General features: G+C 39.8%; 1 protein-coding gene across 1 annotated transcript in view; it reads left to right on the top strand.

Annotated features, from left to right (window-relative positions):
* The window catches only part of PLEKHH2 (pleckstrin homology, MyTH4 and FERM domain containing H2), a 132,443-nt gene that overhangs the window by 97,783 nt on the left and 7,993 nt on the right, over positions 1–26,667 (top strand). Inside the window, exons 20-27 of the mRNA XM_003262788.3 lie at positions 4,546–4,725; positions 7,166–7,263; positions 8,957–9,134; positions 10,047–10,202; positions 12,105–12,202; positions 20,003–20,144; positions 23,812–23,957; positions 25,583–25,712. Coding sequence (XP_003262836.1) covers positions 4,546–4,725; positions 7,166–7,263; positions 8,957–9,134; positions 10,047–10,202; positions 12,105–12,202; positions 20,003–20,144; positions 23,812–23,957; positions 25,583–25,712 — 1,128 coding nt within the window. The remainder of the gene's footprint in view (positions 1–4,545; positions 4,726–7,165; positions 7,264–8,956; positions 9,135–10,046; positions 10,203–12,104; positions 12,203–20,002; positions 20,145–23,811; positions 23,958–25,582; positions 25,713–26,667) is intronic.

Below are 26,667 nucleotides of genomic sequence, written 5' to 3'. Positions count from 1 at the left end.
TTTGGAAAAATGCTGATAATTATTGACACTGGGTGATGGGTACATAGGTGATTATTATGCTGTTCTTTCTACTTTTATACATTTTTTAAATTTCTATAATGGAATGTTTAAAAATACCTACCTGTAGAGTACACCAATACCTAAGGCAAGAAAGACTATACAAATATATTTGAAAATCTAGATGATGTGGTCAATTTTATAAGAAAACATAAATGACCAAAATTGATTCCACAGGAAAATGAAAATCTAAACAGAGGAGTTACCAAACATTATGTGTAGATAATTTCAATGCTGTTTAAATTGTCCCAAAGCATAGAAAAAGAAGGAAATTTTCCAAATTCAATTTTTCTTTTACTTTTTACTTGGGACAATTTCCAACATATGTGAGTAGAGAGAATATTACAATGAGGCCTAAAGTACTCATCTTTCAGATCTACAGTCATCAACACATGGCCAATTTTGTTTTATTCTTCCATTTCCCACTGTACCCTAACTTTGGATTATTTTGAAGCAATCCTCATTTTATCACTATATTCTCTTGGTTAAATAAGTATTGCTTTCATACGAGAATGCAGCAAAGACTGTACAAAAATAATAAAATATTAGCAATCAGAATCCAGCATCATTTTAAGAATATTAAATCATTCAACTCAATAGCAAAAAACAAATAATCCAATTTTAAAATGGGCAAAAGATCTCAATAGACATTTCTCAAAAGAAGACATACAAATGGCCAACAAGTATGTGAATAAATGCTAAGCATCGCTAATCATCAGGGAAATGCAAATCAACATTATAATGAAATATCATCTCACCCCAGTTAAAATGGCTGTTATCGAAAAGGCAGAAAATAACAAATGCTGTCAAGGATGCAGAGAAAGAGGAAAACTCATACACCATTGGTGGGAATGTAAATTAGTACAGCAACTTTGGAAAACAGTATGGAGGTTCCTCAAAAAACTAAAAATAGAACTACCATGTGATCCAGCAGTCTCACTGGGAGTATATCCAAATGAAAGGAAGTCAGTATATTGAAGAGATATCGGCATTCCTGTATTTATTATAGCACTGTTCACAAGAACCAATATATGGAATCAACCTAAGTGTTCATCAGTAGATGAATGGATAAAGATGGGCCGGGCCAGTGGCTCAGGCCTGTAATCCCAGCACTTTGGGAGGCCATGGCAGCCAGATCACTTGAGGCCAGGAGTTCAAGACCAGCCTGGCCAACATGGGGAAACTGCGTCTCTACTAAAAATACAAAAATTAACTGGGCGTGGTGGTGCATTCCTGTAATCCCAGCTAGTAGGGAGGCTGAGGCACAAGAATCGCATGAACCTGGGAGGTGGAGGTTGTAATGAGCCGAGATCGTGCCAACTCCAGCCTGGGTGACAGAGCAAGACTCTGTCTCAAAAAAAAAAAAAAAGGTAGTATATATACACAATGGAATATTATTCAGTCATTAAGAAAAACAAAGCCCTGTCATTTGCAGCAACATAGATGGAATTGGAGAACATTATGTTAAGTAAAATAAGCCAAGCACAGAAAGACAAATATCTCATGTTTTCACTCATAGGGGGAGCTAAAAAGGTGGATCTCATAGAGGTAGATGGTAAAATAGAAAGGTGGTTACCAGAGGCTGGGTAGTAGGGGTGGAGGGATGAAAGGAGGTTGGTTAATAGGTACAAAAATACATTTATATAAAAAGAATAAGTTCTAGTGTTCAACAACACAGTAGGGCAACTATAGTTGACAACAACTTAGAGTATATTTCAAAATACTTAGAAGAGAAGATTTGGAATGTTCCCAACACAAAGAAATTACAAATGTTAGAGGTAGTGGATATCCCAAATCCCTTGATTTGATTATTACATGTTGCATGCCTGTATCAAAAAATTCATATACTCCAATAATATATGCAGCTATTATGTGTCGATAACACTTTTTAATGTTAGAAAATATTAAATCATGACTGAAAGGGATTTATTCTGGGAAATCAAGGATGGCTAAGTATTAGGATATCTATTAATATTACTTATTATTAGGGAGATAATCATATCTGTAGATGCTGAAAAGGCATTTGACAAATTTAACATTTATAGAATAGCAATACATAGGTATTTCAACGTGATAAAATATTCCTGTTTTAGCTAAAAGCAAGCATCATGCTTTATGGAGAAATTTTAGAAACATTTCCACTAAAGTGAGAAAAAGACAAAGATATGCCCCATTATTTTTAAAACTTTTCAATTAAAGTATAAATTATATAAAGTTTGTTATTATTATTATTTGACATTCTTTTAGGGAACTAACCTATGTTATTAGGCAATAAATGGAAATATTTACAGATGATATATTTGTATACCCAGAAAACCCAAAAGAACAAACTAAAAAACTACTACAAACAAAAAGAGAATTTGATAAGATAGTGAGAGGTACAAAATAAGCAAAAAACAGACGCTTTTATGTGTGCAAGCAACAACCAGTTAGAAGATAAAAAGGAAGAACTACTTTGGGCCATGATGGAGCCACAGAGACTGGATTTGCCCTGCCAGTGGTTTTCAGATGTTGAATGTAGGCAGTGCAGGACAGATTCTTCGGAAAACTAATGACATACACCCTCTGATTGATGCAGCTTACTGTCTGGAGAGATTCAAGACTGCTGTGCAGAGAGGGAGCACCCAAATAGAGCCTGGCAGTCTTCCTGAGTTGCAGAGACAGAGTTCAGAATTTGAGAAGGCCAAGGTAGTTAGACTTCACAGGGCTGATCGGGCGCGGTGGCTCACCGTGTAACCCCAGCACTTTGGGAGGCTGAGGTGGGTGTATCACCTGAGATCAGGAGTTCAAGACCAGCCTGGCCAACATGGGGAAACCTGTCTCTATTAAAAATAAAAAAATTAGCCAGGTGTGATGGTTGGTGCCTATAATCTCAGCTACTCGGGAGGCTGAGGCAGGAGAGTCACTTGAACCCAGGAGGCAGAGGTTGCACTGAGCTCTGTACTCCAGCCTGGGCAACAGAGCAAGACTCCATCTAAAAAAAATATATATATCACAGGGCTGAGAGGAGAGAGCTAAAGAGAGGGAGGGAGGGAGAGCTCCGGAGATTCGTGTTTTCACATGAGAACTGATAAGCATGTGTGTATGTGAGGAAAGTACCTGAGGCTGAGGACAGAAAGACACAGGCAAAAAAATTCCAGCTCACACAGAGCTGGAAATAGTTTTCCCATCTTTTAGAATGGAAAAATCTCTGATACATTGGACATCAAATAGAGTGCACAGAAGGTGATTGCCTCTGGAATGGGGCCCAGATAGTCCTAAATATAAGGCTGTTTTGGTCCACCCTAAGAAATTTAAAAGAGACCTTGGAAGAACCGAACCATTTCCAAGTAATTTAACTGTCATCTCAGAGCAAAGCTAAAAAATATTTAAAGCATACCAAAAAGTCCAGTGCCAAGAATATAACATTCACAACGTCTGCATCCAGTCAAAGATCACCAGGCATACGAGAATCGGGTCAAGTATGACATACAATGGGTAAGAAAAAGTAATCATAGAAACATATCTAGAAATGATGCAGGTCATGGTAGATAACGACATTTCTGTGTATCCGTTGTCTATTGTTATATTTAAAATTTCCCCAACACTTAGTGACTTACAACATTTGGTATTTCACACAGTTTTGAAGGGTCAGGAATCTAGAAGCAGTTTAGCTGGGTGGTTCTGACTCATAGTCTCCTGGCAGTACCATCAAGCTGTCAGCGAGGGTAGCAGGCATCTGAAGATTGGAATGGGGCTGGAGGATTCCAAACTCTCTCACGTGGCTGTTGGCAAAGAAGCCTCAGTACCTCAGTACATGGGCGTCTCCAAATGAATGCTCAAGACATGGCAGCTGCCTTCCCCAGAGGAAATGATCTAATGGGGAAAGAGAGAGAGTGACCAAGATGGAAGTGCATTGTTTTTTATAAGCTAATCTTAGAAATGGCATGCCACATGCTAAGAGTCACACAGACCAACCCTGGTAGAATACAGGAGGGAATTACCTGTGGATCTGAATGTCAGGATGTGGAGATCACGGAGGACCACTTTGGAGATTGGCCACCACACTTCACATGTTCAGGAAGGTAAAGGAAAGCATGAGCATTTTAAGAAGAATAAGAGAAGATATTAAAAAGACCCAAATTGAATTTTTAGAGATGAAAAATGCAATGACTAAAATGAAAAATACGCTGGATGAGATTCACCTGTATTCTGAAGCTCTGTTATTAAGTATGTAGATGTTTGGGATTGTTATGTCTTCTAGATGAACTGACCCCTTTATCACTATAAAATGACCCTGTTTATCTCTGGCAGAATTCCTTGCTCTGAAATCTGCTTTGTCTGCTATTATTGTAGCGATTCCAGATTTCTTTTGATTAGTGTTATCATAATATATCCTTTCCCATCATTTTAAACAAAAACTACTGCTGAAAAGATAATCGATATAATTCATGCAGAATAAATCTAATCACTCCTCACCTTGAATATATCTTTTTTTGTTTAATTCAGACCTGCCAGCTTTTTATAAATGCTGCAGTTGACTCTCCTGCAATTGATTACCACATATCTCTAGCTCAGAGTGCTTTGCAAATCTGCCTGACACATCCTGAGCTGCAGAATGAAATTTGCTGTCAGCTTATTAAACAGACAAGACGAAGACAGCCACAGAATCAACCAGGACCATTGCAGGTAGATATTAATATTGACACATATACATGCAATTTAAAGTGATATTGTTTTTCTGATTGTAAGAATGATACACATTCAGCATAGACATTTGGAGAATACAAAAAGTGCAGAAGGAAAAATAGGTATTAATATTTTGTTGTCTACCTTTTTGGTTTATATATTTATATGTTTATATATAAATGTGTGTATGTTGGTGTGTGCACACTCACAGTTTTTTGTATTGCTGGAGTTACAGTATGCATACTACTTTTTTAAACTATAGAAAATAATCATTTCCCCTGTATCCTTAGACATTCTTCAAAACATTAATGGTCATGTTAACATTAAGTACTATACATTTCTATATTTTTTCTATAATAAATACCTCTACAGTAGACATCTTTGAACCTAAATGAGATGGAGTTTCACTCTTGTTGCCCAGGCTGGAGTGCAATGGCACAATCTCAGCTCACTGCAACCTCCGCCTCCCGGGATCAAGCAATTCTCCTGCCTCAGCCTCCCAAGTAGCTGAGATGACAGGCATGTGCCAACACTCCCGGCTAATTTTGTGTTTTTAGTAGAGATGGGGTTTCACCATGTTGGTCAGGCTGCTCGAACTCCTGATATCAGGAGATACGCCCACTCTGGCCTCCCAAAGTACTGGGATTACAGGCGTGAGCCACCGTGCCCACCAGGAACCTAAATCTTGTGGACAGGCCCAGCGAATTCCTTTGAACTCATTTTTAGAATTTTCCTATATCTTCAACAACATTCAGTATATTTTAAATTCTTACCAGGTAAAAAATGATATTTCACTATTGACTCAGGATACATTTCTTTATTAGTGCAGTTGAATATATTTTTCAGGTGTTTGGTAGTCATCTGTGTTTACTCTTCAGTGAACACCTGTTTTTATCTTTGTGTATTGACTCCCTGTTAGCCACAAGATAAATCAGAAATTTCTTACCTTAGCATATAGGACTCTCAGGGTTGGATCCAGGTTTTGTGAGACTGAAGCTTACACAGTTTGGGAAATGCTCTTCAAAACAAAGACTTGAAAATGGATTACTTTTGCACATTTTAGAAATCATATGACCATATAAACACAGTTAATAAGCCTTTCCCAGGACCTGTGCCCAAGAGGGAATCTGAAGCTTAAGCTTCATCTGCATCACGAACACTTCATAATCTGGCTCCACTGGCCCCCTCTTTCTCCACTTCCTGCCTCCAGCAGACAGTGAATGAATAAATGCACCCCATCCTTTAAACACACTCCGCCTTTGCAATATTCTCCACCCTGCACCTGATGGTATTCCTGTTACCTGGATCCCTCCTCTTCCTTCCCTTCCATAAACTTTATAGCCCAGCCCAAGCAACATATTCCTTGTGATCCCTTCCCTGACTCCACAAGAAGTTAGTCATTCCTTCCATTGGTTGTGCTTTAAAAAGTTAATACATGGTATTACCATGTTGTATTATAATTTACTGTTTAAATATGTAACTGTCTCCTACTAGACTGTAGGCTCCTTAAGGGCAGGGACAATGCCTATTTCTCCCTCTTTTTTAATATAACATTTTAAAAATGACTGATTTTAAAAATGACTGAAAATTATATATAACAAACAAGGGCAAATAAGATCTCTATCCAACTTTTTTAATATAATGTTTTAAAAATGACTAAAAATTATATATAACAAACAAGGGCAAATGAGATCTCTATCCTACTTTTACATTTATTTACTCTAATGAGTTTGTCTAATGCTTAACATTTTTTAACAAATGCAATGTTTTATAGGATAAAGAAATAAAAAATTTTTTTGTAGTTTGAAGACATTTTTTTACCTTGTTTAGTGGTTGAGCATTAACCATGTTCTTCAGAAGAGAATTCTGCTGTAACATGTTTTATACTTCCTTGAAAAAATATAGAAAGAAGAATACAGAACAGAGCAAAGGAAAAATAAAAATCACATATATTGCTGCTACCTAAAGATAACCTCTGTTAATATTTTTATACTTGTCCCTTATTTAGGTATGTAGATACATACATATGTGTAGGTAGATTGATTTTGATTTAGGGCATGTGTTGTCTACTGTTTTGCAATCTGCCTTTCTCAAAACTATTACTTGTATTTTAAGGAATGAGTAAATACGTAAGTGAACAAAAAAGAAACAATGTTCCTAATCTTTGAGTGTGATGTCAAAAAGGAGCACCTTGTCTGCTTGTGCCTTGGTTCCTCAGTTGTAGATAACCATACACACAACTAGAGGGATCATAGATCTGACCCAATGTAGAGTTTTTTGTTTTTAACCTATGATAAATGCTGTAAACAGATCATGCATATGTGAAGGAAGCAAAATGTTTTTGGGTTAAGAGAGACTGTCATCAGCCCATTGCACTCACCCAGATGTGGATCTCTGACTGGCACGTGGTATCTAACCTATGGTGCTTCTCCCTGCCCAGGGCTGGCAGCTCTTGGCACTCTGCGTTGGGCTGTTCCTTCCCCATCATCCTTTCCTGTGGCTCCTCAGGCTTCACCTAAAGAGGAATGCAGATTCCAGGTGTGCAGAATACTAGCCAGCTGAACTGTTTATGTGGTCTCTGAAAGTCTACGATAAATCATAAGTATTTAATGATCTGCCAGGTACATTTTCAGAAGAATGTATGAAACAAATATTGGTACAGGAAGCCTTTGGTTATCATTGATGTGGAGCTAGGAAAATATTTCCTTTGTTAAATCTCTTAGGGAAGATTGCAATAAATACTTGAAAAACTGACAGAGAATATTTTTAAGTGAAAAGTGTATTTGCATTTCAAGTGTGAATGACTTAGCATTAGTGGGTGTTCATTCAATAAAAGCAACTATTTTGTTTCCTTAGTTTTCCCTTTTACTATTTCTCTCCACATTGAATTCTTTTATGTGAAAAATTTCCCCCATGGTCTTCCCTCCTTTTCTAATTGTATGTATTTGAATTACTTCAGAATTGTTACTCCTTTGAAAAACACATTTAAAGTTCAACTTCCAGAATGGCTTTCTTACATTGGGACCCAGGTCACTCAGCCAAGGCTTATCCAGGGTCATTTTGTCCACCAAGAGGTTTGTGTCAGGTTGCTTAAACTCTTGGACTAAAACAAACACAGTAAAAGAAACAAACAAATAAACAAACCCAACTTGGAAGCAATAGGAAAATATTCTACAGTTCATAATACATTTTGGGGCCTCTGTGATCAAGGTCATCTGTTACCAAGGTCATGTAATTTCAGTTGCAGTCACTGAGGAGCCCCCAGACCAAGGATCTGCCTACAGGGCACTTGAATACAAACATATTTGACAGGTGTTATCAATCTGCTTGAATAAGCAGTAAAATTTATGTATAACAAATAAGGGCAAATAAGATTTCTATCCAACTTTTACATTTATTTATTCTAATGAGTTTTTCTAATGCTTAACATTTTTTTACAAATGCAGTGCTTTTTCTAGAATAAAGAAAGAAAACATATTTTTATTTTTGTTTGAAGATTTTTTTTTTTTGAGGCAGGATCTCACTCTGTCACCTAGGCTGGAGTGCAGTGGCATGTTCTTGGCTCACTGCAACCTCCACCTCCAAGGTTCAAGCGATTCTCCTGCCTCAACCTCCCAAGTAGCTGGGACTACAAGTGTGCGCCACCACACCCGGCTAATTTTTTGTATTTTCAATAGAGACAGGTTTTCACCATGTTGACCAGGCTGGTCTTGAACTCTTGACATCAGGTGATCTGCCCACCTCAGCCTCCCAAAGTGCTGGGATTACAGGCATGAGCCACCACGCCTGGCCTGAAGACTTTTTTTTTTTTTTTACCTTGTTTAGTGGTCAAGCATTAACCACCATGTTCTTCAGAAGAGAATTCTGCTGTAACATGTTTTTATAAATTACTCTCTACTATTCTTCATGCAATTGCTTTCTTTATATTTGTTAATATTAAATCACTGTATATTGACTTATGACTGGTAATTTTAAATTCAGCTTGTGACTATAATAATACAGTAAAGATGAAGAATGCTTTGTGGGGAGGTTTGAGTGAGGCATTACAAAAATAAAGAAGTTGGAATTTGAGGAAAGTTACCGCAGTTTAGTATTATCATTCAAAAAAAGTTACTGTCAAAATTAGCCTAATGCATTGTGATAATGTACAGGGATGCTTTCTTAATGGTTGCACATATTAGGTTGTCAATTAAATTTATTCTTAGATTTTATCTTAAGTTTTGTATTACAGGACAGAATTTGGAAAATATGCCATTTACTGCCAGCGTTGTGTAGAAAGAACGCAACAAAATGGTGACAGAGAAGCAAGACCCTCAAGGATGGAAATTCTTTCAACTCTTCTCCGAAACCCTTATCACCATTCTTTGCCCTTTAGTATACCTGTGCACTTCATGAATGGGATATACCAGGTAGGTTACCTGATGAAAATATGCTTAGCCGACAATCCTGTGTACAACCTCTGTTACAGGGAACAGAGACTTCTCTGCCTACTTTTGTCAGCACCTGGCAGTGACAAACATGCAAATATATTAGACTTACTATCAGAACAGCTGAGTTTTGAAACAGTTTTGCTATAAAGGATTCACACTAATAACAAATCCATATTGAACCAAATAAGGGATAGGCTTCACTGCCATTATGATTCTGATGGACAGAAAAATCACAAACACTTTGGTTGGGGCTTTTTCTCATCAGTACTCCTGCTGGGTGTGGAAATAATTACTGATACTGGGTGTGTACAATTTTAGTCTCTTTTAAAATCCCCAAATCTCAGAAGTTATCTGGGAAAACTTCACGGGGCCCTTCCAATTCTCAGATCTAGATGCTTGCTTATTAATTGAAGCAAACATGTTCCCAAACTAGCAATTAGTCTTTGTAGCCATACGCCTTTTATCACAGAATTCAGATACTTAACTGCCTATTAAAGAGCAAACATTAAATACATAAAAGTGTTCGTTTATTTAAACATATTTCTTGTTTATTTTCCATTTGATTAAAGATTGCATATTGTACTATAGTTCTTGGTTTGCTTCTAATGGGTAAGCATAATATCTTTGCAAAATATTTATAGCCGTCAACTGATCATTCTATTTTGGATTCCTGTCTGTTGGCTGAAGCCAAGATTTTTGAGTTCTTCAGCAAGCTAATTTCTGAGGTAACCTTGTTAATTTTCTCCAGAGAAGCTTTGGGAAAAATAGTTAAAGCACCTAGAAAAATGTTATCATTAATCATGCATCAAGTATGCTCTGTTTCATCCTTAAAATCTCAGTTTGAAACTATGTATTTCTTATTAAGAGAACTGCTTTGTTATTTCTGTCTAGGTAGTTGGTTTTGATGCATCTACCACAGTGGAAGAATTTTTGAATACTTTGAACCAGGACACAGGAATGAGGAAACCAGCGCAGTCTGGATTTGCATTGTTCACTGACGATCCTTCTGGCAGAGATTTAGAGCATTGTCTTCAAGGAAACATCAAGGTGAAACCAAGTCCTTTTCAGGAGCCAAGCCCAACGAATAGCAGAGAAGCTGCTTTTTACAAGAAGAGTAAACTTTGCAAGTTTTTTCAGTAGTTTTCCAAAAATTTAACCAATCTAATCTCCATGATAAGAAAAAAAAATGCAGGACTTTGTTAAACCCATAGAATTCTTAAAACACAATCTCTACATATACACATTCCGTATTAAAGAGAGGAAAAGTGTTAGTAATGGAAATGATACTCTAAATATTAGGATAATAAGGGTAGATATGTAGAAGTGCTAATAAAATGGCTTTCCTTTTTTTTTTCATTTATTCAGCAATACTTTCTAAGCTATTTTTGTGTATCCCAGGGGCTGGCTGGACTCTGTGGGGAATACAAAAGGACCAGAAATAGTCCCTGCCCACAGTGAACTTAAAATTTGCTTACGGAAGAGCAGCTTTATACACAGCTAACCTTGAACTAGGGTTGACAGTGATGAAAGTTTTGAGAGTGCTGTGAACTTTGCACAGAAAGAGAGAGATTAAGTTCAGCATTGGGAGTTAGGGAAGGCCTGAGCTGGAGATGAAAAATGGTTTAGGAAACAGACCTGCGGCCAGGTGCAGTGGCTTACGCCTGTAATCCAAGCACTTTGGGAGGCCGGGGCAGGTGGATCATTTGAGGCCAGGAGTTTGAGACCAGCCTGGGCAGCATGGCAAAAACCCATCTCTACTAAAAATACAAACATTAGCCAGGCATGGTGCCACACACCTGTAGTCCCAGCTACTCTGGAGGCTGAGGCACTAGAATCTCTTGAGCCCATGAGGTCGAGGCTGCAGTGAGCCGTGATCATGCCACTGCACTCCAGCCTGGGTGACAGAGCAAGACTGTCTCACAAAAAAAAAGAAAAAAGAAAGAAAAAAAAAAAAAAAAAAAAAAAAAAAAGAAAAAAGAAAGAAAGAAAGAAAGAAAGAAAACAGACCTGTGGAAATGAAAAGGGAGGGATTTTAAAAGAATCTTTTCCAGATCATAGTAAAATAACTTTAATAGAGCTTCCATTTAGTAATGGCAATAATATATATAGAATTAGTCCGGGTGCGGTGGCTTATGCCTGTAATCCCACCACTTTGGGAGGCCAAGGCAGGCAGATCATTTGAGGTCAGGAGTTCAAGACCAGCCTGATCAACGTGGTGAAATGCCATCTCTACTAAAAATACAAAAAAATTAGCCAGGCATGGTGGTGGGTGCCTGTAGTCTCAGGTACTCGGGAGGCTGAGGCAGGAGAATCACTTGAACCTAGGAGGCGGAGGTTGTAGTGAGCTGAGATCGTGCCACTGTACTTCAGCCTGGGTGACAGAGTGAGACTCCATGTCAATTTAAAAAATAAATAAATAAAATAGAATTATAGAACCACAAGGGACCTTAGAGAAACAATGCACTTATTTTGCAAATGAGAAAACTGAGGCCTAGAGAGGGAAATGAGTTACCCAAAATCAAATAGCTAGACCTGGGTCTAGACCCTTTCCATAAATTATATTTCAGATTTCTTTGGTATAACTTTAGTTATTACAATCTTTTTGAACTCGGAAGGTGAAAAACTTGCTTCTTCAGTGACCAAATCATGAAAAAATCCCTGGAATCTTCTTGTTTCCAGTTTCAGGCAGTCATACATTACGATTCCTTTTTGAGTAAAAAATGCATGGCCACAGTCCAAAGTTAATGTGTGTCCAAAAGGATAAGTGGACCAAATAGCAATTTATAATTACATACTAAACTCGGAGCCACACGGAGGCTGAAAACAAAAAGCTTGAGTATATTTGGTTTGATCATATTAATTGAAAAATTTCAGTCTGCAGCACAGTTGTCTTCAAAAAATGTTGATTTGAAAAGTACTGTAAATCTCAGTTTTCCACTTCCTTTCTAGATTTGTGACATTATTTCCAAATGGGAACAGGCTTCCAAAGAACAGCAGCCTGGAAAATGTGAAGGTACAAGGACTGTTCGTCTAACATACAAAAACAGGTGTGTAATACTGCATCCAGATGCCAAAGTATGAGTATACAATATGTTCAAATAATGCACCTACTATTTACCTTTCTATTGAATGCCTTAAAAGTTATTTATTTGTAAGTTTGTCTTACTATAAATGATAACTCTGTTTCCATAGGAAAAAACCTTGTCACACAAAATTTCATTTCTAATTCTAGTCTCTTAATGTCATAAAGAATTATATTTTATAAAAATATGCTTTTAGACAAAGATCAGAAACACTAGGTCTCAGCTGAGCACAGTGGCTCACGCCTATAATCCCAGCACTTTGGGAGGCCAAGGTGGGCAGATCACCTGAGGTCAGGAGTTCGAGACCAACACTTTGAGAGCCAACATGGCAAAACCCCGCTCTACTAAAAATACAAAAATTAGCCGGGCATGGTGGCATGTGCCTGTAATCTCAGCTACTCAGACAGCTGAGGTGGGAGAATCACCTGAGCCCAGGAGGTTGAGACTGCAGTGAGCCGTGATTGTGCCACTGCACTCCACACTCCAGCCTGGGCAACAGAGTGAAACCCTGTCTCAAAACAAACAAAAAATATATACACACACACACACAATCAGAAAAACTACAGAAAAAAATAGCTGCTCTCTTAGAGTAGTTGATACAAGGATGCATTTTTCACTTTCATAATTTCCTTTAGCAGTATTATTACATTTTTCATAAAGACTGAATACTTCAATACCCTACTAAAGATCTGTAGTAAGAAGAGATACCTATGTTTCTTTGGGAGGCCAAGGCAGGTGGATCACGAGGTCAGGAGATTGAGACCATCCTGGCTAATATGGTGAAACCCCATCTCTACTAAAAATACAAAAAATTAGCCGGGCATGGTGGCGGGCACCTGTAGTCCCAGCTACTTGGGAAGCTGAGGCAGGAGAATGGCGTGAACCCGGGAGGCGGAGCTTGCAGTGAGCCAAGATCGTACCACTGCACTCCAGCCTGGGTGACAGAGCGAGACTCTGTCTCAAAAAAAAAAAAAAAAAAGAAGAGATACCTATGTCCTATGTTTGCCTCAGTCTTTTGGAAGTCATATATTGTTTATACTCATATTTATTCCTTCTCAGTCTTTCATTCTCATTTTTCTCTTTCTGTCTCTCTCTCTCTCTGTGTGTGTGTTCACCGAGCTTCAACTATAAGGCCTATCACTTAGCTAGATGCTGTGAATAAAATTGCAATAAATACAGACAGACCCAGTCCCTGATCTTTGGAATCTATGGGTTAGTGAGGAAGACTATTGTTGGGCATATCCTCACTCTAATGAGTGTGTAATGACACAGTGTGTTCTCTGAAGGGAGAGAGAGGTACTGTGAGGGCACACAACAGTGAACCTGACCTAGACAGGAGACCTCGGGAGGCTTCTTTGAGGAAATGATGTTTATGCCAAGTTCAGAGGGAGATGGGAGTGGGACATCAAAATGCATAGAAAAGAATGTTCAAAGGCCTGTAGAGGGAGGCTGCTCAGCTTGTGTCAGGAATTGAGAAAATGCCGGAGAAGCCGGAGCACACACCTTCTCTACAGATAAAATGGTAATGTACTTTGGCATGTAGTCAGGAACCAGATTTCCTTTCTTTCTTTTTAAATATTTTAATTTCTTTCATGTATTAGCAAAAGGTAGTACTTAATAAACACTGTTAACTGACCAGCTCACATTAATTATAACAAAATAATGGTATTTTGCTGGTTTTATTTGAGTCTTATACCCCGTAAATTAAGGAATGTATAAAATGTCAGACCTAGAGCCTGGTGGAATTATTGGAGTGGTACTCAGAGGTCTCTTTTTGGAAGATGTTCAGACTTAAAATTGGAATGTAAGAATTGAAGGCACTGTACAACATAAAGAATGTAATAGCCTTTGATCCACTTTAAAATTTCTTGTTCTAGGCCAGGCGCGGTGGCTCACGCCTGTAATCCCAGCGTTTTGGGAGGCCGAGGCGGACGGATCACGAGGTCAGGAGATCAAGACCATCCTGGCTAACACGGTGAAACCCCGTCTCTACTAAAAAAATACAAAAAATTAGCCAGGTGCGGTGGCGGGTGCCTGTAGTCCCAGCTACTCGGGAGGCTAAGGCAGGAAAATGGCATGAACCCGGGAGGCGGAGCTTGCAGTGAGCCGAGATAGCGCCACTGCACTCCAGCCTGGGCAAAAGAGCGAGATTCTGTCTCAAAAAAAAAAATTCTTGTTCTAATAGTCTATCCCACAGAAATACCCAGATAAGTGGGCAGAGTATTCCAGTATGTCCCAGTATCTTCCTTGTCATGTTTTTGTCATATTCTTTGTCAATGTTTTTGTGAAAAACTTGGGACAGACACTTACATGTTTATTGATAGGGAGAACAGTTAAATAAATATGGCACATTCATATTTTGGACTCTTCTCTCATCCAGTTGGCCACTTAAAGGGCCACCCAGTATTTGAACAGACTCTGTTGATCTGAATAAATGGTGGTTGTGAACACTGGAGCTTCTTTATTCAGGGGCTCATGAGCTGTGATGATTTGCCAGAGGTTCAAGTAATAAGAAAGTGACTATTAATCTTTGGTATCTAAGGTTTTAAAATCATACCTTCCTAGAGATAAGCAATATTGCATAGATATTGGAAATCTAATAGGCTTCACCCCTGGAGGGACCTCTTTCCCTTGAGGGCAAACTTTATCAAGGTATCAATGGCCCTTTGGTGACTGGCAAGGACAGCAGGCTAGAAGATTTGGACCTTCTAGATTATTATTATAGTTCTGTTTAATGTGGAGCAGTAGTTCCCAATGTGGGCCCCACACTAGCAGCCTCAGGACCACGTGGAACATGTTAGAAATGCAAATCATTAGGCCCCACTTCAGACCCACTGAATCAGAATTTCTGGGGGTGGAGCCCAGGAGTCCGTGTTTTGACAGCTCTCCAGATAATTCTTATACGTGCTGGGTTTTGAGAAGCACTGACCTAAAGGTCCTCATTGCTGCCCCTGCCTCTTGGCTTCAGCCTTTGTGGAAGGAGCCAGCTCCTGGACCTGGCCTGCCAAAGACATTTACAGAGAAGAGGTTCAGGCATGGTTTTTTTTTTTTTTTTTTTTTTGAGACAGAACTTCACCCTTGCTGCCCAGGCTGGAGTACAATGGCACAATCTCAGCTTACTGCAATCTTTGCCTCCCAGGTTCAAGCAATTCTCCTGCTTCAGCCTCCCAAATAGCTGGGATTACAGGCGCCTGCCACCACGCCCAGCTAATTTTTGTATTTTTAGTAGAGACGGGGTTGCACCATGTTGGCCAGGCTGGTATCGAACTCCTGACCTCAGGTGATCTGCCCGCCTCAGCCTCCCAAAGTGCTGGGATTACAGGCATGAGCCACCGCGCCCAGCCAAGACTATTCCTAATAATCTAAACCTTATGAATGCTTAATACGTACCAACTCAGATTATGATGGCTATGATTGGAACTGAAGTGAAATTTGGATAAAATTTGGATATGAAAGACAGATAAAAATAATGCTTCAAGTCTAACAAACACCACAAGGAAGGACAAAGAGAATCATGAATAAACATTTTTTGGTTGACAATTGGTTGAGTTTATCCAAAGACCTGGAATCAATAGAAAGGAATGTCTGGGTTGCCATAAGAGGTTGTGGAGTCCTCACTTCAAGTTGTTCTGCCTTCCTAGACCAAACCAATAGATTTCTTTAGTGGATTTGATTGAAGTCTCATGCCTCCCTAAAATGTGTAAAACCAAGCAGCTCCCCGACCACCTTGGGCACATGTTCTCAGGATCTCCTGAGGGCTGTGTCACAGGCCATGGTCACGCATATTTGGCTCAGAATAAATCTCTTCAAAAAATTTTTTTAAAAAGAGAGAATTGTGAATAACAGATGATGATTACCTTGTTTAAAGGTAAAACCTCATGACAACGCCTTTGACAGCAGGAAAAAAATTAACTCAACTGAAAGGCTTAATTTTTAACAGAACTCTGAAATGGCTGGATAGCCACAGCTACGAGAAAGTACTGTTTCTAAACATGGCCGTGCTTTGCATGTGTTTATAAGTAGCTTAGACAATGAGCCCTAATTTGTAGTGTTACAGTTAGGAGGGAACCTTGCTGTGACCTGTCACACAGCCAAGGACCTGATGCTTCATCTGCCAAGCAGCAGGGTAACAAACAAAGCTAAAATATCAATTCTCTTTATCATGGAATTTTAAATTGATACTTAGCAAGTGATGGAATTTTAATTATTTAGATTCAGGTATGAAAGATCTAATTAATAGGTTTTGAACTTGTTCTCATAGACAACCGTTGGCAACTAACATTTAAATTCTATTCATAGTTAAGCTTCTTATTTAATTTGATTTCTCACTGTGTTTTTGAAGTTGTAAGAGCCAAGGCATGTTTTTAACAAAACAACACTGGCCATAGCCAAGAAGTTTAAGCCAAGAAATGGAGTTTATCCCATTTCTCCTAGCTATGTTCACACTAAAAAAAATTCCAGGATCAAGAGACTCTCATGTGGACCAGGCACGGTGGCTCATGCCTGTAATCCCAGCACTTTGGGATCCGAGGCAGGCAGATCACCTGAGGTGAGGAGTTCAAGACCAGCCTGGCCAACATGGTAAAACCCCGTCTCTACTAAAAATACAAAAATTAGCTGGGCGTGGTGGCATGTGCCTGTAGTCCCGGCTACATGGGAGGCTGGGGCAGGAGAATCGCATGAACCCAGGAGGCAGAGGTTGCGGTGAGCCAAATCGTGCCACTGCACTCCAGTCTGGGTGACAGAGCGAGACTCTGTCTCAAAAAAAAAAAAGAAAAAGAGACTCTAGTGATTCCAGAGACCTCTGGAGAATACTACTACTAGTACTACTAGTACTACTAACCTGCATTTGTTGAACATTTACCTAACATCAGGCCCTATTCTGAACCCTTTGTATGCATTCTTATATAATCCTTACAACCCTTTGAGGTACTATTATTATTTCCATCTCACAGATGAGGTAACTGAAGCTTTAGAGAGTTAAGTCACTTGCCTAAGACTATGAAAGGGAATTCTTCAGGCTTTTTTGGCAAATAATTCCTATACTTAGCAATTCTCACATACCATTTATTTGTCCATTCATGCCATCTACCAGTGCCAAGCCTTATTTGAAGCCTTGGGAATTCCAAGGTCAATAGAGCTTCCCTACCCTTTAGAATCTTCCAGTTTATAGGGAGAGGCAGACATGAAGTCTTAGCAATGCAATCAGTGCTGTAACAGGAAGAATGTAGCCCGGGAGTGAAGAACATGGGCTGGAGACAGGCTGCCTGGGTTAGAATTCTGGCTCTACTTGACATCTCTGTGCCTCAGGTACGCTGTATGTGAAATGGAGGTCAAAACGACTTCCACCTCTAGGGTTGTCTGAAGGATTAAATGTTGGCAATTGTAAAGCACTTGGTTCAGAGCCTGCCACATAGTAAATGCTTCTTAGATATTTGTCATTACCATGAATATGACGTGTATGTACAAGAAGTTGTAGGGACATACAGGAAGACTTTGCAGAGTGGTGACTTCTGAGCAGATGACTGGAGGCTGGATGCCACTGAGGCAGGAAGAAAACAATTGCAGTCTTAGTAGAGTATAACCAGTAGACCATGGTGGACTGAGGAGTGAAGGAAGGGTGAACGGAGAGAGATTGCAGGCTGTCCCCCCAGTAAGTTTACAAGACGATGGGAAGGGCAACAGTAGGAAATAAATGATCTAAAGAATGAATATGGATCCAGTTGAGGGCAAGCAAAAGGATTACCCAGTGGTGCTGAGAGCCCTGCTGAATTTGGAAGCAGTGTATTTGTGTAGTGGTACTGGTCCAGAGTGATGCGATTTCCATCCCACAGTATTCAGCTTCCTGGGTGTCCAATGAGGAGGTGGAGATTTGGGAATACCCCTGGGAGCTAATCTAAGCCTTGCCTGCTGTCATAGAAGCCCATTCTGTCTGCTCCAGGCTTCTTTAGGATATGGAAGCAGCTGAAAGCTGGCCATATTGTGAGAGGCTTAGATCACATTCCTCTAGTGCCTTTCGTATTCAAGCTCCATGGATTTGATTTTTATGACTTCTTGGTCATTTTTGTTCCTCTTCAAATTCTCCCCAAATCCCTGGATAGCTATTGGAGCCAAAACTGTTTCATTAGGGATTTGAGCCTATGGTTCATGTCCAGTATTGTTTCTCTCTCTCTCTCTCTTTTTTTTTTTTTTTTTTTTGCTAATGATGCTTCCCTTTCCCCTCTCAGGCTCAATTGTGTTGCCTGCTGGGAATAACAGAAAATGCACTTAAGCTCTTCTTGCCTGTAGCCATTTGGTACTTTTTCTTTTAGCCGTATTACCAAACCTTCCAGTGGTAACACTTAGCTAAACTCTAGTGGATTACAGTGATGTGTATGATATACTTCCTAACTTCAAGTAGGGAAAATAAGCTATGCATACAAATGTAAGCATGCCAAAAAGGAAGGCTTTCATCTTAAATTTTCTTCTCTTTGTTTTATATGGCTTTGCTGATATCATTTTGGATTTGGCATCTGTTTCTGTTGCCCAGCCATATTCTACTACCAGTTTAACAATATAATCCTGCATTATTTGTCATTGTGTAGTCATCATAGATTAAAATGGAGCTTAGGATTTTTCTGATTTGTAAACTGGGTAGAGAGGAAAGAATGAATAGAATCACGGGGTAGGAGGAGCTTTTCAAAGTACACCCACCCATGCTTGCCCAGAGATTCACACCTGCTGCCCTCCCCTTCCCTGCTATTTGAGAGAATTACTGGGAGAGATACTGTAAATGATAGGGGTGTGTCCTCTCCCCCAAGTGTGTAGGGGGAAGAAAAGGCTGAAAATGCAAAGTTATAGCCAATTGAGCACACACCTAACAGCTACTGTATCTAAATCTCTCTTTTCCAGCCACTGTGTTGTCATGGCAGTATTCAGGTGTGTCAAGATGTTGCTCACCCACCCCATTGTCACAGCATTTAGAGCCGTTACAGCACCTGTGCCTGATCTGCAGCCTGAAGTCAGAGCCCCACAAATCTCACATATGAATAAGTGACACAGTGAATAAATAAAGAGAGTCACTGATTTGATGAAGACCCCGCTAGGCAGACAAAAGCCATGTTGTGTTTCAGTGAGTAATAGTGATAACATGTAAACTATTTTTGAGCCCCTAAAGCTGCTTATCAGATTGTGGCCAAAAAGTCAAAACACACTTAAATATATAAATATTATCTTTTAGATTCCCAGAGAAAACTCACCTTCTCCCCCTCCCCTTATTTGATGTTGATTTGGGGGTGATTTTGAGTTGAAACCTTCACTTCCTTTTCCGTGCTGTGTCCAAGGTATTCAGGAAGGTCCTTCCTCAGGAATATTTAAGGATTTGGTGTTTCAAAGCCTAAAAAATTGCTTCATCCCTTTACTTCTACTTATATATTTTTATTTATATTTAAAGTGGATTTCTTATAAGCACCATATAGTTGGGTTTTATATTTTATCCACTCTGACAATCTCTGTCTTTTCATTGGTGTATTTAGACAATTGACATTTAATGTGATTCAACCTCACCTCCAGCAGTTCCTCAACCTCAACCTCAAAGTAGTTTTTTCTTATTTTGCTGAAAGTACTAAATAGAACAGAAACAGAAGTCATTGACAGTAGTAGTCTAAGTTCATACCACTTAGAGTACTGTGTTAAAACAACCCCATCTCAGTCCTCTGGATTTATCTTTACTTTATTTCCTTGTAAGAATATAATTTAATGAGAAATTTACTCTTTTTTTTACAGACTATATTTCTCAGTGCAAGCTCGTGGAGAGACTGATAGAGAAAAGTTGCTGTTAATGTATCAGACAAATGATCAAATCATAAATGGACTTTTTCCTCTGAACAAGGATCTGGCATTAGAAATGGCAGCTCTTTTAGCTCAGGTAACTTCCATGTTATATAGAGTAATATATTGAAATAGTAAGGTACTCATTTCTACACTGAATTAAACGTAAAACAATATATTTCAGTAATTCTTTACATTCATTTTGCTACGATTAGCACCTTAAAAATTACAGGCACTATAATTACAGTTTGCCTGTAAACTGCTGACATTTGCAATGACGTAGAATGAGACAGTATTCCGTAAAGAGAACCCAGTTTCTTAATTATTTTGAAAATATATCTCTAGGCTTTGTATTTAATAAAGGAATTGGAGTGTAGAGCTGTGGGCTTGAAGATGTCATGCCGAAATCGCTTGGTAGTCTAATAGGAATAAGTCCTTGAAAAGGCTAGAGCACTTTCTTTTATCTGCCTATTGTATCAGTTAGGATTAAGTTCAACCTTCTACACACACACACACACACACACACACACACACACACACAAATTAATACTGACTTAATCAGAATAGAAGTATATTTAGCGCTCACAGAGAGAGAGAGGCATCCTGGCACCTCTGTGAAGCCATTAGGGGCATGGGCTTTATCCTGTTCTCTCTTCTGCTGTCCCTAGGGTGTCATCACCATGGTCCTGGGAGTCTGCCAGAGCTCCGGCTAATGTCAGTGTTCCAGGCTTCAGGGTGGGGGAAGGGCTGAAAAGGGCATGCCCTCCCACACTTGAGAAAACTTCTCAGCAGCTGCATAGAACGCTTCCATTCATGTCTCTCCCATCAGAATTTAGTCACATGGCCTTGTCTACTACCTACCAGGGAGTCTGGGGAATGTGGTCTCAGTGGGGTGGCAGTGTGCCCAGCTAAATTTAAGGTTTTTCTTAAGAAGAAGGAGAGAATGGTCATAAGATGCAACCCATAGTCTCAACCACACCCAAGTCTTTGCCTAGGTTAATTAAGGAAAATGTTAAAGCAACTCTGTGATATGACATCTGGACCAAGGCTTAGATTCCCCAGGGTCTTTGGCCTATGGCTCCTCACGCTACACTCTGTCCCAGGACATCTCAGTCATTCTTTTTATTCTATGCACCACCTATGCCAATGTTTCCCAGATCTTTTCTCTTCAGTTCGTAGTTTTTTTATGGGCTCCTTAAAATCAACTTTTTTTTTTTTTTTTTTTTTTTTTGAGACAGAGTTTCCCTCTTTTGCCCAAGCTGGAGTGAAGTGGCACAATCTCGGCTCACTGTAACCCCCACCTCCCAGGTTCAAGCGATTCTCCTGCCTCAGCCTCACTAGTAGCTGGGATTATAGGCACTCACCACCACGCTCTGCTAATTTTTGTATTTTTAGTAGAGACGGTGTTTCACCATGTTGGCCAAGCTAGTCTTGAACTCCTGACCTCAAGTGATCCACCTGCCTTGGCCTCCCAAAGTGCTAGGATTACAGGAGTGAGCTGCCACGCCCAGCCAAAATCAGCATATTGAAAACCAAACTAATAATCGTCCCTCCTCTGTGTTCACATTCTGTCTCCTCTTTATGATACTGCCTCCACCCGGTCCCCCAAGCAAGCTTCACACCCAGGAATTATCATGACTCTTCCCTCACTTTGGACATTTCCCACCAGTCACCACATCCTGCGAATGTGAACTCTTAGGGATGTTTTAGTCTGTTCTCTCCTCTGTATGCTGACTTCTGTTGCTAAGGTTCGGATCATTGTCTCATACTGCCTGCTGTCCTGCAGCAGGCTCCTAAGTAGTGTGCCTTTCTCTGGTCTGGTCCCTTACAAATTTATCCTTCACACAAATGCTAGAGAGATTTTTTCCACTTATCTATTGCTACATAACAAATGACGCCCAAACTCAGCTACTTAAGACAGTAATTTGAGCAGGGATGTGAAGGGACAGTGTGTGTCTCTGCTTCAGGTGGTATCAGCTGACATAGCTTGAGAGCCAGTTGTCACTCTATGGCTGAGGGCTGGAATCATTTGAAGGCTCCTTCAGTCATGTCTGGTGACTGATTGATGCTGGCTGTTTGTGGGGACTTCTGCTGGGACTGTCAGCTGGAGCACCTTACACGTGGTCTCTCCATGTATATGACTGCTTGTGCTTCCTCCAAGAATGGTGAATGGGTGACAGCAACAACGTCCCAGAAGACAGACAAGAAGTGGAAGCTGCTATTTTCTTAAGGGCTGAGCCTGGAAACTGGCACAATGTCACCTGTGCATGGAGCTTTATTAGGCAGCACTAGTAACTGGGATAGAGATACAGCAAAAATGTGAATCTAGCTCTGTCATTCGTTTTTTTTTTGAGACGGAGTCTCGCTCTGTCGCCCAGGCTGGAGTGCAGTGGAGCAATCTCGGCTCACTGCAAGCTCCGCCTCCCAGGTTCACGCCATTCTCCTGCCTCAGCCTACCGAGTAGCTGGGACTACAGGCGCCCGCCACCACGCCCGGCTAATTTTTTTTGTATTTTTAGTAGAGACGGGGTTTCACCATATTAGCCAGGATGGTCTCAATCTCCTGACCTGGTGATCCGCCGGCCTCGGCCTCCCAAAGTGCTGGGATTACAGGCGTGAGCCACCGCGCCCAGCCTGTCATTCGTTTTTTACATGCAAGGACTTTCAAGATCTGAACTCTGCCTGCCTCTCCAGCCTCAACATTCCCTTAATACTGCCTACATTGAACTTCATGCTCCAGTAAAGTATAAACTGTGGTTCCATACACAACTCTATATCCTGGGAAGGACTCTATTCCCAGGATTAATGCTAGTAGAATGAGAGTATGAACACAATAACATGGAGAAAATCTAGGAACAAAGTAATGAGAATATGGTTCTTGCTCCCATTACATTCAGGAGAGACCCTCAAAAAGTCCAACTAATAGTTTTTTGAAATTTCTTATAACTTTTTTTTTTTTGAGATGGAGTCTTCCTCTGTCACCCAGGCTGTGCAATGGCATGATCTCGGCTCACTGCAACCTCCGCCTCCTGGGTTCAAGAGATTCTTCTGCCTCAGCCTCCTGAGTAGCTGGGATTACAGGTGCCCGCCACCATGCCCGTCTGTTGCCTTTTATTTTTAACATCTGTTTCATCTTATTATCAGCAATTAAAACAGTGCCTTAAAAATGAAAAATTGTCCTTGCATTACAGACAATAACAAAGTAGTGACCTTTAGCAAGTACTACTAGATGGTGATAGTAAACTAGGAAGGTTAATGTAGAAATGGAACTCGAATGTTTAAATTACAGATTTTTTTCAAAATTAGAATTCAAGCCAGGCGGTGGCTCACGCTTGTAATCCCAACACTTTGGTAGGCCAAGGCAAGCGGATCACTTGAGGTGAGGAGTTCGAGACCAGCCTGGCCAACATGGTGAAACCCCGTCTCTACTAAAAGCACAAAAATTAGCCAGGCGTGGTGGTACGCGTCTGTAGTCCCAGCTATTCGGGAGGCTGAGGCAGGAGAATCACTTGAACCTGGGAGGCAGAGGTTGCAATGAGCCTGGGTGACAGAGTGAGACTCCATCTCAAAAAAAAAAAAATTAGAATTCAAATGTAACTTATAAAAATTCCTACATATGATTATAAATTTCATAATCACATAATCATGACAAATAGATTTATGTATTATGTGTTAAAAAAGAATGTTTAGAAAAAATAAAACTAACTGATTTTCTGTCTTAAAATTCTTTTCAATATGTTTTCACTTTTTTGGATTTCCAATTAGGTAGAGATTGGAGATTTTGAAAGACCTTTCTCAACTCCAGCAGGGCATGTTACCAATCAGTGCAAAGCGAATCAAACTCTAAAGCAAGTCATAGAGAAATTTTATCCTAAAAGGTATAGAGATGGCTGTTCTGAAGAGCAGTTAAGGTAAGGAAATCTTTGTAACTCTTTAGAGGGTAGGGTCATGCTAGTTTTTTGGTAATATTTTTCTGTTCAAATTTTAAAGGTGAAAAACATTTTGACAGCTTTCTCAAGATTTTTTTAACACTATTGAGCCACAGGAGAGTATAGATTTTTTTTTTTTTTTAAGACAGAGTCTCACTCTGTTGCCCAGGCTGGAGTGCAGTGGCACAGTCTCAGCTCACTGCAAGCTCTGCCTCCCGGGTACACGCCATTCTCCTACCTCAGCCTCCCGAGTAGCTGGGACTATAGGCATCCGCCACCACAGCCGGCTAATTTTTTGTATTTTTAGTAGAGACGGGGTTTCACTGTGTTAGCCAGGATGGTCTCGATCTCCTGACCTCGTGATCCACCAACCTCGGCCTCCCAAAGTGCTGGGATTACAGGCATGAGCCACTGCGCCCGGCCAATATTTTTATTTAAGATAAGCCCAGAAGCTTTAGAATCTATATTTAAACTTTCTTTAATTTAAAAAAAAGCCTTTAGATGTACTTTTCAATTGATCTTTTTCATTCTTGTCCAGAACAACCCTGATAATAAATAAGAGAAAAAAATTGGTCAATAATATGTTTAATTTTATGAAGTGCATAACAAAAAATCATATTTTGTATATTCTATTATGAATAAATTGAAATAAAAATAAACTATCTTCTTACATAAGACTTTTTCATATAAAAGTTTCTAATTTACCTCAATTTGGAGTTTCAATTTCAGAGAATATGTAAAGAGAAGCTGATTAGATTTAAAAATAGAGGCAAATCCAATTTATCATGAGCTTTTCCAAAATAGAAACATTTAAGATCAGCCTTTTGTCTATGTAGAATAAGTGCTTGCCTTTGCGATTTGATTTGACAAGTTTCACCTTGCATCTAACATATCTCCAGGCCAGGGGTGGTAGGACCTAAAATTCTACCATCAAGGATTCATCTTTGGGCTCTACTAGTTGTTTTTTTTTTTTTTTTTTTTTAGACAGAGTCTTGCTCTGTCACCCAGGCTGGAGTGCAGTGGGGTGATCTCGGCTCACTGCAACCTCCACCTCCCGGGTTCAAGTGATTCTCCCGCCTCAGCCTCCCGAGTAGCTGGGATTACAGGCACCCGCCATCATGCCTGGCTTATTTTTGTATTTTTAGTAGAGACAGGGTTTCACCATGTTGGCCAGGCTGGTCTTGAACACCTGACCCCAGGTGATCCTTCCGCCTTGGCCTCCCAACGCGCTGGGATTACAGGCGTGAGCCACTGCACCTGGCCTGTACTTTTCTTTTAAAATGAAAATATTCCCATGAGAAGTTATCTTTAAACTAATTTATGCTAAGTTTTGATGGTAGATATTCAGATTTTTAAAATGGACCCGCTGGGGGTACCTAGTTCATGCTGAAAACATGAATAGTATGAGAATTTGGTGAAAGGAATATTCCAGAAAGGACAAGTGGTGGACAGTGGTATGATGAGAGTCAGAAAATCTTTACCTGGGTTATGCCTAAGGGTCACAGTTATGCTTAGGATCGCTCAAGGACAGTTTTATCTTAAGACTATGACACACTGTTTATGTTTTTGCTTCAGTGTTTTTGTTTTTGTTCTTTTCTCTTTTTTAGGCAGCTTTGCCAACGACTCTCAACCAGATGGATGGCCCTCCGGGGACACAGTGCTGCTGACTGTGTGCGCATTTATTTGACAGTAGCCAGGAAGTGGCCATTCTTTGGTGCCAAGTTGTTTCTTGCAAAAGTAAGAAAGAATGGGAGAGAGATGCATAATGAAAACCTTTGTGTACATAGTCAACCAGATTTACCCCAGACTTAGTATATTTGGCTTTTGTAAAAAATGAAGAAATAACCAATAATGTAAAGAAAACAATGAAGAGACATAGGGAAAGGGCAAAAAAGCTTCTCTGTCTTTTCCTCTCTGCCCAACTTTTCCCACCCTAAATCATTTCTTGGACTCATTAGGCGAATCATGAGTCCTAAACCACAGCTGAACTCTGCATTCTTCTGTTCATTCATTCATCCATGCACATGTTTACTCTGTCACTCATTTGCTCATTTATTTAGTATTTACTAAGTTCTGTTTGCTAAACATTGGTCTAAGCTCTAGAGATACATAACCTATTGTTTCAGATGGATTGTACATGAACTTCCAGGACTATTTTACTTTGTAACAACAGGCCTACAAACAAACCACTGTATGGCAAATATCACTATGAGTCACATGAACAGACTGCTGCAGGAACACTGAGGAAGGAGACCCGCCCTGCCTGGGGATGGCCAGCCCTTTCCCCAGGGGAAAAATTGTGCCTTTTGATCCCTTTGCTTTCTGTTGAACCATGTCTCTTTGTACTTTCTCAGGCTCTTAAGATACATCTTGCCTTGTGTTATATTTTTCTGTGTGTTTGTTTTATACTCACTATTAAATTGCATGCTCCTTGAAACTATAAACTCACTGATCCTAAAATCTTCCTCTTGTACCTACCACAGTGCTTTGCATGTAATTAATAATTATTACTTAATAAATATTTGCTGAATAGCTGTGCAACTTTGGGCAAGTCAGGTTACCTCTCTGGACCTCACTTTTCCTCATCTGTTAATGAAATACTTAGACTAGAAAAGTAAAATCTGAGGTATCTTCTAACTCTGATTCTATGAGTGACTATATTATTGATAGGTGAGAATTAATTTTTTCTAGT

This window comes from Nomascus leucogenys, chromosome 19, assembly GCF_006542625.1.
Source record: "Nomascus leucogenys isolate Asia chromosome 19, Asia_NLE_v1, whole genome shotgun sequence".
Lineage (NCBI taxonomy): Eukaryota > Metazoa > Chordata > Mammalia > Primates > Hylobatidae > Nomascus > Nomascus leucogenys.
The sequence above is the reverse complement of the archived record's forward strand: the minus strand, read 5'-3'. Positions and strand labels throughout refer to the sequence as shown.